Genomic DNA, 20,067 nt, shown 5'->3' on the forward strand with positions numbered 1-20,067 from the left:
CTCTCTCTATTTTCTCTCTCTTTTATGTAGGCCTATAGTTACATACATCAAATAAATCTTTCCCGATGCTTGAATTCTTATTTCATGCTGCAGGCCTATACGTCTTTGTTTCCTCGATTGATGTGTGCCTGTGGATGCATGTATGTGTGTCTGTGTCTCTGTCTGTGTACTTCCGTGTGCTCACATTATTATCCCTTTTTCTTTCTTTTTGGTGGTGGTGGTGGTCAGGTGGTGGTGGTGGTGGTGGCGGTGATTCAAATTGATTTAGATCATTTAGTCGCCCACATAATTATCTCTAAGCTTGTCTTTTATGCGGGCCTCTATTTTCCAATAACACAACGATTTCGTTCAAACAATAAAACATAGGTTATATATTATTTTGCTGTATTTTCTTTTTCATTTTCAAGTGTATCTTCATGTATTTGCATAACATTGACTTTCGTAACAATTGTATTTCATAGAATTTATGTGATACTGGAAATAAAATTCTAATTTGAATCGAATTGAAGGTCGACTGTAGAATTATGTGAAATGTCTTGTCCAAGGGATTTCCTCAAAGACAAACAGTGAATTACAACGTCACAGCTTGGAAAAAAAAAAAAAAAGAGAGAGAAACCAAAGCAAACATCTTCAGGAAACGGGGAGAAATCTTAAAAGAGTGTTGCTATCAACGAGCAGGTAAAGAGGAGCTTGCTGAGTTTGAACACATGACCCGAACCGTCGGCTTGAGTTTTTATTGGCTTGTCATCACCGCCATGCGAATCACAGTCGGGGTTGACGTCGATTGCAAGGTCCCCACGATACGGAACACCGTCATCCCGGTATTCGCCGATCACGGATGCGCACTTGTGTACGAAGGGTCTTCCGTGTTCAGCTGTATCGGCCGCAGTGAAATGACAAACAAAACAAACGAGAATAACAGTTTCAAGCATAGACACTCATTAATTTTTTCCCCCTAAACAATTACAACGATTTGTCATTAGCTATAATATACTGTAAGATGGCGTGAGCACCGCTCTTCCTTTTCTCTTTCCGGATATTTTTATTTCAACAATGTTCAAGCTTGTACCTTTGGAGTTGACACTCTGTGGATACTTTCTTTCATAAATGACATTATATGTTAGCATAAGAGACTCACTGCTCCGAATTGGAATCAGATCATCGGGGGTCATCCCACGAGACCGACACCCACGAGTCATACTAACAATCCACAAGTTCGACATTGAAAAAAGGTCCATGAGTCATGCAGCCCATGAGTCAGATAGCTCATGAATTCGACACTAACTAGGCAAATAAAGTCCATGAGTTTGACAATAGGTAAAAACAGCCCACGAGTTCGACTGATACAAAAAGAGGCTTAATGTGTCGGTCTCATGGGTCTTGCTTGCTTAGTGTCAAACTCGTGGGCTGTATGACTCGCGAGCTCGTGGGTGTCGATCTCGTGACGTGCGTATACCCGTCCATGGCATCCCAAGATGACTGCACCGTTATGGATCATTTAATTTTAAATACATGAATGTGAGTATTAACCCGTTCCTTACGGGAACGTGGTAGTCTGCGTATAAAGTCTATGGGCATTTCAGAATTCAGTATGGAACGGGTTAACTCACCCTTTCCTGAGATGAAATAGGTAGATCCAACTTGTACGTCTACTTGCCCACAGACATGGGTGGATTTGGCCAAAGTCAGATCAGACCCCCGTTTGACTTGGGGCAGTGCGCGCGATGAATTCTTGAAAACCTCTGAAACGGTCCCATTGATCCGATTTTGGTCCTGGCTGAGAATTTCGACTTTGATTGCTGTGAACGCAATGAATGCATTCCATGGATTAGAAAGATATTGACCATTTTTGATAGATTACATATAGATATTGACTATTCAAAAGATTGCTATGAAAATTGAATTAAAATCCTCTAATCTACGTGGGTCGACATTCGCTATGAAGTTGAGATAATAATTATTGATCCAAAAGTTATCTGCTCAAACCTATGAAGACCGATATTCTGACATCAACATGGACGTCGAAATATCATCACAATTTGTCTTGATTTGCCCTATGTTCAATTTGACTTCGATAAAAATAGTTAAATCAAACAGCTTTGGGGAGTTGCAACATAACAGGACCTATAAAATATGAAAAGTGAAATTCCAACGTCCAGATAAAAACGTCATGACTTTCCCTTATTTATGTCCATTGATGTCATTTATAGAGATCAACTGTGAAATACTCTAACTGCAATGGCTACAACTCCTGCAACTTCACCATTGTACTGCTGCACCATTGTACTGCTGAAGACTTATCTTTTCCAGCAACTTTGTGGATGATGTGTGACACTTTGTGGGAGCTGGGCGCCTTTGAATGTTTCAACAGATAATTGGCGCTATATAAATGCTGTTTCATCATCATCATCATCATCAAACGTGTCTATTTGACCAATACTCGGTACTCTTTTCTTTCAAAAGTCCTCGAAGTGATTTACCTCCTACTTTATTACAACATCTACTTAAATTACATGACAAAGTACGCATTGTTTCTATTCATGCGTTCATATAATAATTTTGTATCAAACTTTGTGATTTGCATTTGTTACAAGTTAACAATGTGATTTATTAAATGTATATAATACTTTGTATTACCTTTGTTGCATGGAAATAAAGCACAATTGAAATTGAAAAAAAAAAATATGATCACTATACACACTGCTACAACTAACATTGTTTCTGGTGCTTCTACCACCACCGCTTTCACTGAATATAAACTTTTGTTTATAATGACAATGATCGAAATTATAATTTCACTACTGCAGCTAGTACAATAATATCTCTCTTAACGTAAAATTTATTATCTCTCATTTACTTCACTTGTAGCGATCAGACCGTAGGGGATATTTAGACACAATACGATTTCTTATAAACCTCTGCCTGTGGCAACGTGTTTGTTGTTGTACAAATTCTGTGGGATTCCAGAATCTTGTCTGATATAGTACAGTCAATGTATGGGTTGATTTACCGAAATCTGACATGCAGATCTTCGACTCATCAGCGACGGCCGGGCAAAAACAAGCCTGCGTCTCGCCGGGGAAGACTGCCGCTAGCACGATGATTACGCACGTGCAGTGAAGCAAGGTTCGTAGAGCTGAAATTTGAATTTGATTACAGAGAAATTTTGTGTCATGAAAAAAAAAAATGCTTCATTCTGAGAGGGTCATACAGTGATGCTATATCATATTCATGCTGAACAGAATAAAGTATAAGTCAAACAACCAAAAGAACACGTTCCAGTGAACTCGCACATAAAAATAAAATGATGATGGCTAAAAGTAATAAGATTTACAGAATTTTAAAATATCCCTTGGTTTACACGAAAAAGTGATCACTGTTGGCACCACAGCACAGTCATGAAGATCATATTAGACAAGGGAGTCATTTCTCTACAAATTGTACAAAAATAGATGGTCGGAAATCATGCTGCTTCGATAATTTAGCATCTACCAAGTCCCCTTCCATGTCTCCTTCTTGTGTTTTCCAAGTGTTGATTTTCTGCACGGATTTGATGTGTCGAGTATAATTTGTCTTTTGAAAGTTCAAAGTTTAAATTCATTTTCATTTCCATGAAATAAACAGAGAAAATTGTATATACAATGTATAAGCAGAACATATTTGTAATAATTGCAAAAACGTCAAATTAACAAACATGTTATAATGAGTAACAAAATGAAGAAAACATTATACATCCATACTTATGAATAGTACAATGGTGAGGATGAGAATGGGAAATGGGGGTTCCTAAAAAAAAAAAAAAAAAAAAAAAAAAACCTGAGAAAATTGTCACAAACGTACACACAAGTAGTTATGTACATGTATCAAGGCTGTATGCATGGTTGTTTTAATGTGTATGTACACAGGGTGACCAGATTAATGGAGAACATTCTATATGATATAGATTATAGTACATACAGGCTGACCAGATCAGTAGAGAATTTTCTAGGTGGTATACAATGTAACTACAGTGCATGCATGTGACAGGAAATGCATTATAGCTCACTCAATCTAGAATGATTTAACCCATTCCAGAATATTCTATATAGGAAGTGCTGGCTGAGTGAGGCACTGCCCCTGTAACCCAATGTGATTGGTAGTTAATTTTGGCAATGATGTTATGCACATAGTTAGGCAGTGAGTCATCCAGGATTCCTGGAACTTGGACTTGCTAGTATGTTCAGGTATGTAGCCCCAGGTTGGAGAAAATTACAGAATGTACTAGAAAGGGGTGAATGGATAGTATATAAGCTGGAGAAATTCTGCAGTAGGGAGAGTACCCAACACCTCTGTTCTGAGAGTTACGTCACTCCTGGCTTTGAAGCGACTTGTTATAGTCAGTCCTGTGTTACAAGTTGGGGGCCTAAGGGCTCAAAATGGGTTGTTTGGTTCAGATTCTTCCAAAAGCACCAAATTTGGCTCATAGGTCCCTTGTACCGTACTCTTTCGATTTTTGATGGGCGCCAAGACTAAAAACCCTTGGGGCCGCCATACTGGTGGAATCCAATATGGCCGCCATCCGGGTTAAAGGTCAATTGCAGTTACAAATTGAAAAGGTTGATTAATGTTATGAATCCCATGTAGAAGATTTTACGGGGTTAGAGAATGTCATTCTAAATATCATTTCTGCAATTCAAGGTCACTAATCACCTCTCAAGGTCACTTTCAAGGTCAAATAAGGGTCAAATCAGGCATTTTGTGCATTTTTCGAAACGGCGTCTGTGAGCATTCAACTACAATTCACTGGTACCCCTATTTTGTCCCATTTGTCATCTCTTCCATACTCCTTCAATGGTCAATTAGGGCCAAGAGCGGTTCCATCCTCCTACATATCGATAATGATTATGACAAATAAATGAAAAAAATTGTATTTAAGATATATATACATAAATATATATTTATATTGAAATTTTGAGCACAGAAAACGGGCTCCCATCGGTTTCGTTTTCTTTTCTCATTTTCTTTGCTCAAAGTTTTCAATACCAATTGATTCTGGTCAATTTTTCCTTTCTTTGTTTCAATGTCTATATATATATATATATATATATATATATATATACATACATGCTTAAATACGGCCGCCATCCTATTCAAGGTGCCGAATTAGGGTGCAATGGCAAAGAGGGTAATAAACACGCCTAGTCTTATTTTGTCTTCGTTTTTCCTTCTGACGAGATAGCTGGATAGCGCGTATGCAACTAGCTGGTCAGTTGTATGAACTTGGGGTGGACCACTTTACCGGTTTATGCACCTTGAGTTTTCCGATAACGGAATGCCGATTCGGGATCTTTTCATGTATCTGGGTTTGTGATTCTTTCACACAAGGGACTTCCACTTTTTATATCCAAGTGATGAGGCGCAAAGTGTTGTGCCTCTACTAGAGGGGACGATATGACAACACACACCATTGCTCAGCTAGACTTGAGATAAGTGGGATTCGAACCCGCACCGGAACTCACTTCTTTAGACCGCAAGCCATACGCTACCGACTGAGCCACCTCGTCACCTTTCATGGTCAATAAGAAACTTTCCAGCTGGCAAGCGATATGATTCTCCTCCTGCTGAAATTGGTGTATGCCTGCTCTCCCTTGCTTCCGGGGAATCGAGCTCCTCAATCCAGGTCAGACCAGAATTCTAGGGGCAGTTAACTAAATTCGACCATTAAAGTCCTTTAATGGCAGTATCGTATCAGAGTAGGTGAAGACAATTCAACTGAAGGTTTTTTCTTATCTTTTTTTATTCTCTTTTTATCAAACGAAACCGTTTCTTTACTGAAAGCGCAAATGACTATATAGGGAAACTGAACACCAACCTATTGATGTTGTATGGGATACTGATCCTGAAGAAAATAATCTTAACATTTTTGCGCAGCAACACTGTGCAGTCCTCTGACAAGAGATGGTGATGGCACCATTCAAATCTCAAATCATGATTGGAAGAGCGTAGCGGCTTCCTGAAAATTAAGATAGAAAAATAAAGAACTGCCCTCATTTATCAGCGCACAGATACCCAAGAATAAATGGGACGGACAACTCATCCTAAGCACCTGATTCGAGACGGAAATATCCAACAGGAATTGTGATCTCACAACCCTTCAGCTTTCCAACAACTTAGATGCGGTCTACGCAAAGATATCCTTACAAAGGATGACATAATGTTTTCTGAAAGCATTTTCTGAAAACAGTATACAATCGCACGGATGAGCATAACATCACATTTTTGGTAGTGTTTTTTTTTTAATCCCTTTGATCTGAGGGATTTACGGGTGGGTCGTGGTTTTGAAAAGATAAAGGCCTTTTCAGCTCTTTCCTGTACAGCATACCTCTCTTCCAGAGCCCAACATCAGGCACTGACAGGGTGCGACATTACTTCAGACTTGCTTTGATGTGGCATGCAAAATGCAGTAGTAGTATGGGTCAGCAAACCAGAGCTCACTGACGCATTAACTACTTTAATAATCGTGCTCATGTCCAGCAAGGACTGATGAGCAACAAGGTTTGGGGCAGCCTGCGTCAACGAGGGTAGGCATCATCTCGTCATAACGTGGGAGCAGATCATCAGAAACCACCCTATTTGATGTGATCCCTGACTTCAGGGAGTGGAGTTGGAGAAAAGATGGCACAGGTATATGGCAATTACTAGTACTATCAGCCACTCTCCGCAATGCTTCAGTACCAAATTTCATTCTTCTGCACCACAGCTGTTTCAAGGCATGCACTGGGAGGTGGAAAACATGGAAATGGAAAAAAAAATGAAATGAATGAATGAATGAATGAATGAATCAAGGTGAAGATGCACAATGTAGAGCAGGTGTCAGACGAGCCATGGTCAGTAGTTTGATATTGTTGCAAACTTAAAGTAGGGGGAGGAGATTGAGGGCCTATCTGAAGGGAGGAGACATTGTCGCAATGCCAGCGTCTCGAAGAAATTATTTTCGCTGTCACAACTAACGCGATTTCCAGGGCGACGTCCAAGACGTCTTCAAACAAAGGAACAACTTATTTGCTTGGAAGTCACGGGGATGTTGGCACGGCTTTTGCAGTCGCAAGGACTTATCAGAGACGTCTTTTCTCAGCGACTTTTCCCTTTCGTCGCCATTATGTTATTACGGTCTCCACAAGATGCGGGGACATCTCGAAGATGTTGCAGACAAATTTAGTCCCCATGACATGGCCACAGTGATGGAGACTTCGCAGAGACGTCTCGTAGACAAGCTGGAAGACGGAAATAGTCTCAGCAAAAATCGGAAATGTTTGATTTTCCTGCGAATCCTGGAGATTGGGCTCGTCTCCCGTGGGAGACGTGCGTCGTAGAGATGTTGCGGAGAGTAGAGTTACAACCTATAGTCTTCAGACCAACGAGATACCAAGCACTTTGGATAGAATCTTAATAGACCGTAGAAGGTGTCTATGAAAGTTGTACTATAGCATATCTAATCTGTACCCTGTTAATGGTGTCACTGTGGCACCTGTGGTATGCTTGTTCCCTAGATGACGTCACCAGGACCGTCATGTTCTCTGAACGGCATATTTAGCTGTGGAGGCACATAAATTTCCTTTAAGGACTTTAGAATCGAACTTTCTTAATACACAAGTTCGAAAATAGCAAATTGATGCCAACCTGATATACTAAAAACTCTCTTAAACACGACAGATCGTTTTTTTCTTTTCTTCACTCAGATTAGGAGTGATCTTCATAATTATTATTCCATTGAATTTAAATCTGAATTATGAATATCTATTGTGATTGAGGACCCCTGAACTGCAACAGAGAAAGAAAAACACTTCTCTTTTCAGTGGCAACGTCAAGGACGCTGGTAATATAGAGAGTAGCCCCCACCCCCCTTATTGCTAAATGATTAATATATTAGGTAGCAATAGAATTCTATTTCTCATATATGTATGTATTTATTGCATTCCTTGCAGATGAAGATGAAAATGATAATCCAATAATCAAATCTTGAAAACTCTTTTAAAGGGTATTGCCCATAATTCTAACTAGCTCTTTTGGCTGTCATTAAAGCAAATGCAAATGCATTGAATTCCGCAAATATGACCAGTCGGTGAGGACATGATCCTCTTAGCGCCTGTAATGTAAAAATGATTAATGGAATGATTGTGACATGAATTATGATATTCCATAGCTTTGGACAGAACCTCATTAAAAGCTTGTGTAGCCATATCATAACAGGTCATGATTGAAATGATGCAGAAAAAAATTACCGTAAGTAAACATTAAAAATTAAATCGAAGGGTTACCAAGTCTTCAAATTTGATTGTGAAATAAAGATCTGAGTAAGATCCCTTAAATCTAATTACTCGCAGAAAGGGGTTCTTATTATAATTCATGAGTGTATACCTAGTGTTTGAAATCTTAACACGAAAGCAGATATATTGATGTTACGCGTGAGAAAGCCCACCTCTCCCTCTCCAACAGCCCTCAACAACTGCAATTCTATTAGCAGGGCTGGCATTCCTCCTACATTGACTATAGGCAAGCCATTTTCTAAATTACCTATTGTGAATATAATGGTTTGACCCAAAATGACCTTTAGGGAGACCTTACAAGGAAAAGTTGACATCAGACCATAAAAACAACTTCAGAATCGAATTCCTTGACCCATAAAACCTCTAAAGCCGACTTTTCAAATTATTATAACACTTTAAAGGTTTTTTGTTAGGGACTGGCCTTTAAACGTAGGTGGCAGCCATATTGGATTTTGCAGATATGTCGCCCCGGAGGGCGCCCTTCACAAGAAATACGCCTTTTTTCAGCCGTCGACAACTGCAATTTTATTACTAAGGCTGGCATTCCGGGAATATTGACCATGGGCAAGCCATTTTTTCAATAAACTGTTATGAATACAATGGCTTAACCCCTAAATGACCTTAAGATGACCTTATAAGGAAAAATTGACTTTAGACCATAAAAACAACTTCAGATTCGAATTCCTTGACCCAGAAAACCTCTTAACCTGACTTTTAAAAAGAGTTTGACCCTTTTATGTTTTCAAATGCAAATGACCTTTAAACCTATATGGCGGCCATATTGGATTTTGCCAATATGGCCGCCCCAGAGGGCGCCCTTCTTGGCGCCCATCAAAAATCGAAATGGTATGGTTTTGGCTACATGTGTGTCAAATTTGGGTGCTTTTGGAAAAATTTGAACCAAAAATCCCTTGCGCCCCCCACTATACCTGCTGACCTGCTATACAAACTGTGTTTGTGGAGATAAGGCCTGGGAGACATTTTGCCTGCAGAGAATTAATTTGCGTACATTGGAGATAGACTCCATATTTTAGTGTCAACGGACATTATTACGGCAAAGCTGTGACGGGCTGGATTCCTTGCTGGACATTATAAAGTGAATCATCATTCAACGTATCAACTTTACTGGACGTGGTCGTCATAACATTTGGATTCTGCACGTTTCACCGTGCACATATTTCGTGGACTTTACCCCGGATTTATACTGTGGATTAATGCAACCTGTGCCTTCGGATTAACGTCGGAGGAATCAGTCGTCGGTGCATCAAGGATCATTCATCTGTGCATCGAATATCGTATCTGGTCACTTCAAGGACTATGTGATTGAATTGGCTGCAATGCATGTAAGTGATTCCATTACCGACTTATAATTGTGGTATTGATCATTATTGTACTGATGTGAAAACCGATTACGAGTCTGTACCCACAATATCACTGTTAATAAACCGCCTGAACATTAGTTGATTGTTTCTTTTGTGCGATCATTCTCAGAGTGATTTTGGTCGTAACAAAATACATAAAAGGATAGATATAAAACAAAATCAAAGGAACCAAAGTCAACTGACATGAGATCAAATTAGGAAGGAAAAGGAAAATGTGTTATCACATCGCTAAAGGGGAATTTAGGGAAGGAAAGCGGGAAACTTCCGTTTTGTGAAGCGATCACGTCAGCACTTCTCGTAAGTTATTTGCATATAATATATGTTACTGGAACCAACGTTATCACTTTACACAGGAACATATGTGAAACTATACAATGCCATATCTCGGGCCACATCCTCATTGACGTCTAAGTCTTATGAAGTTTCATTAACCATTTAGTTTCTTTCTGTCAAGAAATCAGAGCAGCATGAACACGGTGTGGTATACAAATTTATTGTTTTATATACTCAGTGTTGAATATCGCTTATGGACTAGATTATGACGGTGTACAACAACCTTTTTATATTGATTCGAATTTCTGAATTTCTGACCCCTAACCTGCACTAGAGAAGAATTTGCTATATAACTGTATAATTGTACTTTTTTATTTTGTTTTTCTCTTATGTTCCGATCATTGTTGTACCCGTGCTCCCCTTCTCAATCTTAAACTCGTTTTTAACTGGGACCTGCGCTCAACAAGCTCGCTTTTAAGTAGGTTCCTTCATATTTTTTTAGCATTCATTCACAGATTCCAAACTTAACAGATCGACCACTATTATGTTTTATGATATTTGCAATATTCTATGTATGTCATGTATTTCATTTAATTTTGTTATACTGTATTTGATGTAATTTTTCATCGAGAGATATGAAAATAAATTGAAATTGAAATTGTTACACCAACAAAAAAGAGGGTGTTCCGCTCAAAACAAGCAGCGATGTTATCCTCTACATAAATTTATAGGCAAACATAAATTATAATACAACCTCAAATTACAATCAAAATTCACTTCAGATAATCAGGCAGAATCTTGACTTTGCAATCAATTTCTTTTAAAGATGAACTCCCGACAATGCTTATATTCCTATTGAGAATCATGACGGTGGTCACCGTTCAAATTATCCTGCACATATCATTTGCAAAACAAGACTAATGATCCAAATATACAGGACTTTGGATCAAGCCAAAAAAAATAAAACAAAAACAAACAAACAAATTAACTAACAAACAATTTCAATATCCATCGATTTACGCATTTCTGAACACATTTTATCATTGCCAATAGAGAGCTATCTTGATTTTTAAAATATCTTGAATTTATCTTAATATATGGTGATTTGAATCATACTTCCTTTTGTCTTGCCCCATTATACCTTGCACCATTTTGTACCGTCTTGTACACATAAGTTAAAAAAGGGCATATTGTCCAAGGACGCATAAAATCACTTCATTGCAGCGAAACATTGGAGTATATTTCTGCGTCGTAAATAGTGGCGCCATTACTATGCTTAGTATCAAAAGATAACACTACAGTTCCCGGATGCGATGCATTACAAACGTGGATAAATTCACACAGAGAATGATGACAATGTAAAGAAAAATGACTCTACTGTAAATTGACCATTCACCCTCTACCCTCTGTCTCTCTAACTCTCTATCAGACGCGAAAAAAGGTGCATTACCGCAGTCAACAATTCTCTCGAGAACATTTTAACGCCTTAGAAAATGAGAACTGACTATACATACTTCTCATGGTGAATTCTGCGGTGAGGAGTGCCGAATGAATTGTCCTGTGAGTTCTTGGAGCTTCTGCCTCGCAGTAATAATTAGTTGTGCTCTTTGAAATCGAAATAAGCTTTATGAAGAAAAGGCCTCCTTGACTTCCTTTACGAGTGTTTTGTTGATGAACTTTGAACACTGCAGACAATATTATCATTATCACAGTAACTTATGAGTAATATATGATAAAGATTGCAATCTTAATGGGCATGAGCATTATAAAGTTCAAAGTCCGAAGGAAACTTGTTATAATTATTATTTTCTTTTTTTAGTGGTCGGCAATATATTATAAACAATCGTTCGGCGTGAAGATTTCCTCCTATTGTTCCATGCGGTTTTTATCTGAATTCCAACTTCTAACAAACAAACAAGCAGGAAAAAAATGTCGTCCACACTTTAACATGACATTGTATAATTCAAGGAGACATTCTCTGATTTTAAACTAATAAGCCAGGGACTAAGTCGAAAGACCACTGTCCACCAACAGTATAATAAGATAACCATGGCTGCAATTTAGTAAGCTTTGCATCTTTTGATTGTTGCTTTGGTTTAGTAACATAAGATTGGAGGCTTCAAGGCAAATCAGGAAGTATCAAGACCGGGGTTAGTATCCTTTGTATATATAGGCTGCATGCTCCTTGCCGCGGAAAACTTATGTGCTTTCACATAAGAGTTGATAAATTGCTTTGACAAAAGACAGCACTTCTATCACTCTTGTATCACAACAAACCTTGCGAGCAAAGAATGAAAAAAAAATATAAAAAATGAATAAATAAAAAATCAAAATGAATAAAAAGGTAATAAAAAAGTAGAAATGCTACTAAACGCACAGAAACATGCATTTGTTAATTAGTTAATGCGACAGAAAGTTTTGCACAATGTTGGCAAGATTTATGACATTCTATAATATTTTCTTTTTCAGTCCTGAGGTGTTAGTAACTAAATACCAGGTACGAAGATTGCAATGAATGAATGAATAAATGAATGAATGAATAAATAAATAAATAAATAAATAAATAAATAAATAAATAAATAAATGAATAGATAAATAGATAAATAAATAAATGAATGAATGAATGAATGAATGAATGAATGAATGAATAAATAAATAAATAAATGAATAAATGAATAAATAAATAAATAAATAAATAAATTAATTAATAAGTAAATAAATGAATAAATAAATAAATAAATAAATAACTGATAACAACACTATTCAGAAAAAAAAAACCCGGAACGATTTGTTCAGGATTTCAACATTTCCTCTCGGTCACTTCTTTGATCCATAACTCCATGGAAGAGCGGTTCGAGCATGGAACATCAACGACAGAGAAATGCTTAGCATGGAATGGAATGGAATGGAATGGTTTATTGATCAAACTTCGCAGCCGAACGGCTGAATTGTGTCTGATTTACATCGATAAAAATACAGTGAGACAAAATAACTTATATACATATGTATACAACACACGAACAAAATACAACCATTATGACAACAACAAAACAAATCATCGGTACATCAGTAGTGGAAGTACATTCAGTATATAAATTACATGTATATTGGAACAAAAACAGAGTTGAGTGAAAAAAAAACCCGTTTTACATACATGTATCTTATATCCTCCATTAGTGACGTATCACAACCCTTTAAGCTAATAAAAAGGGTATAGAAGGATAAGGGAGGAGGCGTGGAATGAGGAATGTTGAGAGATAGAAGATGCTACATGTAGTGTGAGGCTGAGACAGGAACAGAGTGAAGGGGAGACAGGAGAACAAAGAAAACAAAGGCTAGGGGAGAAGAAAAGGGAGGCACAAAGAGAGAGCAGGAGGAATGTAAGGATAAAGGAGAAGGAGAAGAGGAGTAAGTAGAGGGGGAAAGGAAGGAAAGAAAGGGAAAGAAGCTGTATGCGTCTGGATAAATATAAAAACAAAACAATTCAAACAAAATGGACATACAGATGTAAGCACATATATTGCACTTCAGTTGAAGGACAAATACTAACAAACATATTTCTATATAAACTTCTGCATATAAATACTTCAAATTATTCAATCTTCGTACCAGTTCTTTGATTGTCAAAATATATACAAAAATAAATACACTAAGCGAGTCTGAACATTATTATGCAACAACAGTAATGATGATATGATTCCAACATTAAATAGTTGAGTCTTGACCTTTCACCAAATCTAAACACCATACATGCGTGTATTGAAGATTTCAGAAACATAACTTGCTTCCTTCCTATTCTCTTAACCGTTAACCTTTAGACTCTGACCCAATGACACAAGCCCCCACCCCCCCCCCAAAAAAAGTCTGATATCTAATACAAGTGTGTAAACGCATTGTGTTTCATGAAAATCATGCGCTACACCATCAGATGGGAGTAAACCTGACATGAGTTGTGTAGTAAAATCACAAAACGTTACTAATTTCAAATATACAAAAACAAAATGACATGTAAATAATATATACACAAGAAACTGCAACTTTAAAACTCAGCATACAATTTGCATCAATGCACATACACTGTACCTGTACATTACCATTTGTTCATTAGGTCCACTAGGAATGGTATGGGGCTTTTCTTGTACCTATTTGTTCTGCATCTGACACCAGTGAATGGGACGGCTCTCCTCAGGGAGCTAGTGTATGGGTTTTGTCTAGGAGCGGGCAGCCATTCTCGAAAATGGGGTGATTTTAACAATGATTTTGCGAACTGACTGCATAAATCCGTTCTTCTTTCATAGAGGGGTTGGAGATTGGTTATTTGCAGGGCATTATCATATGTCTCATATAAATGTCCAAGCACGACTCTGAGGGCTCTTTTTTGAATCCTTTCTAGCTGGTTTCGTTGTTTGGTAGTGAGGCCGGGATGCCAAACTGGACAGGCATACTCAACCACTGGTCTAACGTACCCCTTGTAAACTGTGAGGAGGTCTTTCCATCTAAGTTTGAATTGTTTGAGTGACCCGAGCATGTACAATCTTCTGTTGGCCTGGGCAAGCATATTATTCACCTGGTCATCCCATTTTAGATCTGACCGCAATAGTGTACCAAGAACCTTCACTGCTTGAACCTCACGAAGAGTTTCTACGCCTAGTTGTATCGTACACAAAGGCAGCTGAGTTCGGCCAAAATCAATCCTCATCACGTTGCATTTACTTACATTTAACTTCATATTGTTAGCCATACACCATATGTGGAGATCGTCTAGTGAACCTTGGATTGTGCACTGTGCACCTCTTAAAGTTGTTTCTGCTATACTCATATCATCTAAATACTTCCAGTGTTGCAGATCGGAAGAAGTCAGGGCATCATTTATCAAGACCAAAAACAGAACGGGACCCAACCGTGTTCCCTGCGGCACACCTGCCGTAACAGGTTGCCACTCAGAGCAGACACCCTGATAACGAACACACTGTGAACGGTCTGTCAAGAAGCTAGCAATCCAGGGTACAAAGGACCGATTTGAAATGAGATTGATCAGTTTGGTAATGACAACCCCATGGTCCACTCGATCGAATGCTTGGGAAAAGTCCGTTGTCACCAAGGTTGAAGTTGTTCCTAGTTTGTCAGCTCCCTTAGCAAGAAAATTTACCATGTCAACAAGGCAATGAGTGGTGGACCTTCCGGACCTACAACCAAATTGTTTAGGGTCTAATTTCGTTGATATATCTGACATCAGCCATTTGGTGATGAATAACTCGGCTACCTTAACAAAGTGGTCTGTGAGGGCAATCGGCCTTAATTTGTCTATTCTCGCTGGCTTTTCCTTAGGGATAGGGACCACTATTGCCTTTTTCCACCTTTCAGGTACTTCACCACTTTCAAAGGAACTGTTAAGGATGGTTGTTAATGGGTATGCTAACTCATATGAAAACATCTTTATCAAACGTGCAGGTACTTCATCGGGTCCAGCTGACTTTCCAACTTTGACCCGCTCCAACTGACGCATCACCTCCCATGGTTGGACTGATGGGGGAGGTCCTCGTGCTGGTAGGTAGGCAGGAAGGTTATTGCGATTTAGTGGTGGTATGTCACTAGCAACCTGCACAAATTGCTTATTGATAGCTTGAGCTATTTTAAGCGTCTCTGATTGGTCGATATTGGGGACATCGATATTGGGACTTTGCCGAGATCCAGTGGTCATGATTCGAATATTCCTGTACCAAGACTTTGGGTCTTCATGCTTAAGATTATGAACACGGTCATGATAGAAACGCTGCTTCTCCCTAGCAATGGTTCTGATCACTTTGTTGCTGCAGGCTTTCCACTGATATTTGAATCCACTCTTGAACAGGCTTTGTCGTTGTTTTATCAGTGCTTTGAGGACAGGTGTCACCCAGGGCTTATCATTTTGATGAGTTTTCACTTGTTTCGTTGGGAAAAATCGATCGATGGCTGAATGTAGAGCTGCGTAGAAAGCATCACATTTTCCTGCTGTCTCACTGGCGTCGCTGACCTCACTCCAGGTTTGGCTTGATATCCATTGACCAAATGCTCGGATGTCGGAGTCTCGCATGGGCCGAACTACTCGTGTGTGAACAACATTCCTATGTAGAAGGGAGCTCAGTTGTGGGTACCACAAGACAACATTGTGATCACTGAGTCCAAGAGGGGATGTAATCTCTGCATTTCTGTAAAATCGCATCAGGTTTGTCATTATCTTGTCCAAGAGCGCATTGTTACGTGTAGGGGCCTTGATAATTTGCTGGAGTGATATATTTTGGCAGATGGTATCAGTGTCCAGTTGGTTGAAGTCCCCCAGCATTACGAAGCCAGCATCGGGGTGTTGCGTGCGGATTGTGTCGACACTGGTAATGAGATGGTCAGTCAAGTCTGGCTCGATACCACAGTTGGGTGGACAGTACACCGAGGCAATGTAGATACTGGATACCTCACGTGGAAGGCGCTTAGGTCGGATATGACACCAGACCACCTCTATGTCTCTCGGGACTGAAATTTCAGGTACATGCTTAGGGGATAGGTTGTCTCTCACATAGATTGATACACCTCCTCCTCTCCTCTCTGCTCGGTATTTGTTAAAATGGGTGAAGCCATTTATGTCGAAGAAGTCTACTGATTCACTGGTCATCCATGTTTCACTGAGGACACATATATCTATCTCATTATTCATCATGACTACATGAAGTTCATCAGCTTTGTTTTTAAGAGATCTCACATTGCTCATAAGGAAACGAGGAAAGTTGTACCTTGGTGACTTTTTCTTTACAGCAGTCGCGGCTGTCATGTGGACCAGGTTAGAAGGATTGACTGATCGAACCATGTTATTGGTTCTTATCCTGTGCAAATATCCTGTAATCAATACACATATTGGGTGCTGAGTGTGATCTGTACTGCAAGGGGGCTCACCGTTAGTTGCAGGTGGTATGGCATCGTTCATGTCCGCAGACTCTAGATGCAGATTTGGCGGTTGATCAGCAACTACTCGTTTGGTTCCACCTCCGGGGTCCCACGCCGTGTTTTGCGTTTCCTTCCTATGCCGAGGGATGAGATTGTGCGCCAAAGCTGGTGGGGAAGCCTTTGCAGTGTGTCATCTGATGTGAAGGGGTTCAATTTATACAGCAAATTTGTATCATACCTGGTCACTGATTGATGGGAAGGACCTGTCGGGAAATCACTGATTCTTGAAGAGTTATTTTCTGGTCCAGGATTTGGGTTAATATCTCCAGCCTGTAGTAGTAGTAGTTGGAAAGTAGCCACGGTGTTGCTGTAATATGGTATTGGTTTCCTGCTATAATGCACAGGGTGCCTGACATGTACATTGGCAACAGTTGAATACATGCATTGTCCTAGTCCACGGTCAGGGCAGAGCAGCACAATGATCACAAAGAGTGTCCACTGGAGTGTTCCCATTGTTGTCCCTGGTCTTCAGACTCCGCTATGAAAAGCAGGATTAGGGCAGTGAAGTCTGTACAGGCAAAGGTAAGTATAGTAGAGTGCCTGGCTATGATGGCTGCACATTACTGGAAATGAAGACAGGCTGTAAAAAAGTAATTTGCTGATACTCATCACCAATAACACCAAATGTCCAGATCACAAGTCCGGCGTAATCCACGGGTTATATGATTTGCCCTGTTGCCAAAGTAGAAAGTCAGATTTCACTAAGACACTCAAAATCACAGATTTTGACGCACGGGTGACAGAGGAGCTGCTAAAGCGCTTCACTCACTTCACTCACTCTGCATTCAATTGAAATGCTCTGCATTTCAATCTCACTCACTTCACTCACTCTGCATTCAATTGAAATGCTGTAGAACCTACGCATAAATTCGCACAAACTGTGAAGAGATCCCACCCCAGGAAGATTGATGCTCTTGATCTGACTTCTTCTGTATCGTTTGTATGATGGCCTTCAGACTACGGAAAGACAAAATAATAAAAGAAAGAGAGCGTGGGTTTAATAAAAAGATGCACAAGAGGACATAGTAAAAAATTATATATTTTTCGATCACAAACTACTATAAGAAGAAATTCATTTTACATGCGTATCAAGAAACCATGGAATAGTTTACCTAGAAATTTAATAGATGCACCCAGTGTCTTCAGTTTTGAAATTGGTTTGGATAAATTTTGGGACAACGAACCTATAAAATTTAAGTTTGACGCCACGCCACCTGGTCACGACCCAGCTCATCGTAAGGACTGAACCTGGATCTGAATACAGAGGCTCAGCCTGCGTTCAGAAGCTTCCATAGGTATCCATAGGTAGGTAGTTAGAGAAAGAAAAGGAAAATCCTCTAGCGCCCTCTCTTGTAGTAGACATCGATTCACCGCCATATTCAAAAGCTGAGCCGTCTGCGTAACATAAACAACTCAGTCAACTCATTTCAGATTGAATTGACTCGCACTTTAAATGGTAAGTTGAAATAATATGACAAGTTTTATACATGCATCAACTTCATACATGCCGCCAACTATATATATAAGGCAAAACGTGCGGAAGAAAATGATTACCAATAATACCGTATTTGAACGTTACGATTTATCGCCGCTCTTGGTTTATCATTGTCCCACACGTTTACTTGTGTGTATTGTAGGGATACAGGCGCAGGCTCGAGGCTCACCAAAAGAGTTTTCATCAACCTCATTATTTAACGTTAAGCGATGGGCAAAATAATGGCACCAGTATTCCTTCTATATTCAGAAAATGGAGGGGAAATTACAGAATACCGGTTTTGCGTCATATAAATTAGCATATTATTATTGGTGCGTATAACAATGTTTAAAGCCAATAAAAAAGGTAACGTTAGGCCAGGGAATCCCAGGCATTTACATTTGCATGCCTTAAATGAAGAGTTGTATAAATACAGTGGTATGTCAAAGAGAGTATCATTTTAGAAACTCCCATAAAGTATTGAAAGTGGAAGGTAACATTTAAATTTAGTACATTTTTATTGACCGTTAGATTTTGAATTGAATTTTTTTTTCGGGGCTCACCCTAAATTCCAGTACATTACTAGAGATCTAGGCTACCTTTGCAGACCCATGCACTGCATGTGTGTCCATCATGTATATTTTGTGAAGAAAGTTCATCAAAACTTACAAACATTTCTATATACATTCTTGCCACACACTCTATATGTTATTACATCAGCTCTTTAGTTATACTTTTCCACCTTTTCAGATTTGTGTTTATAGATAAAAGATACAGAAGACTGCAACAAAAAGGCTTAAGTGTGGCTGACACACAGAACTACAGTACTGAGTAGTTGAGTTTTGTGCATTATTCAAATTGTAGATAACTGTTGTCAGTGTTGACTTCCAAATTTCTCAGCAGTGGCCTAAACATGTCCCCTGAGGTTCATATTTAATGTTTTGCTGCATTTTGGGAGGTCTGTAAAAGGTATCCCCTACCTTTAAGAGATGAATTTCAGCCCGAAGGGCTGAAATTCGTCTTTCCCGACGAATTTACCCAAAATGAATTCTCTTTAGTTCGTTTGTAAGTATGGAATGAATTGTTTGCAGTGTAGAACAGTCTAGTATGGTTGGACCTAGGACCCCTACTACTCATTGACCGCCTAATGTTTATTTGCTTGATAAGAATATGTAACACTGAAATTCACGTAAAAAACTTGACCTACATTGTGTACGTGATTGAGAAAATCCAGCACTATCAAATGCCGTTGTTTCCTTTTCGATTTGAAATTTCAGTGCAAAAATATCGCCGTCGAACTTGCGTGGCCTCGTTTCAGCTCCCAGCGGTAAAGCTCCTTATTGAGATCAACCGCTGTTTTGCATTGACAATGCACGCAAACCGAGTTGTATTGAACACCGTGTTGTACGAAGCTTTTTAGAAACATCCATAGACGTCATTACCGTTACATTACGATTCGGTGAAAATATTCATTCGAAATTTTGTCCTTGATTAAAACCATTAATGAACAGTGAATTTTCGCGTTTTCCCACACCATCCTCATCAACGGTCAAAGCCAATCCATTTTTATGTGCTCTGCGCGCAGTGAATTGCGTACTAAGCGTTTTGTGCGCCAATGTATAGAAAACGTCTACGCGGTCGGTTTCAAAAAGGGTGG

At 39.1% G+C, this 20,067-nt stretch overlaps 1 protein-coding gene across 1 annotated transcript; it reads right to left on the reverse strand.

Moving 5' to 3' along the window:
• Positions 1 to 644: 644 nt before the first annotated feature.
• On the reverse strand, positions 645 to 11,567 carry LOC140234596 (uncharacterized). Its single transcript, XM_072314623.1, has 4 exons — positions 11,476 to 11,567; positions 3,011 to 3,136; positions 1,611 to 1,799; positions 645 to 874 (listed from the first exon to the last, which is right to left on the reverse strand). Exons 1-4 carry the CDS (start codon positions 11,480 to 11,482, stop codon positions 651 to 653), a joined length of 546 nt encoding a protein of 181 aa, XP_072170724.1. The 5' UTR covers positions 11,483 to 11,567; the 3' UTR covers positions 645 to 650.
• Between the last annotated feature and the right edge of the window lie 8,500 nt (positions 11,568 to 20,067).

The sequence above is a fragment of the Diadema setosum genome, chromosome 11 (assembly GCF_964275005.1).
Source record: "Diadema setosum chromosome 11, eeDiaSeto1, whole genome shotgun sequence".
Classification (NCBI taxonomy): Eukaryota; Metazoa; Echinodermata; class Echinoidea; order Diadematoida; family Diadematidae; genus Diadema; species Diadema setosum.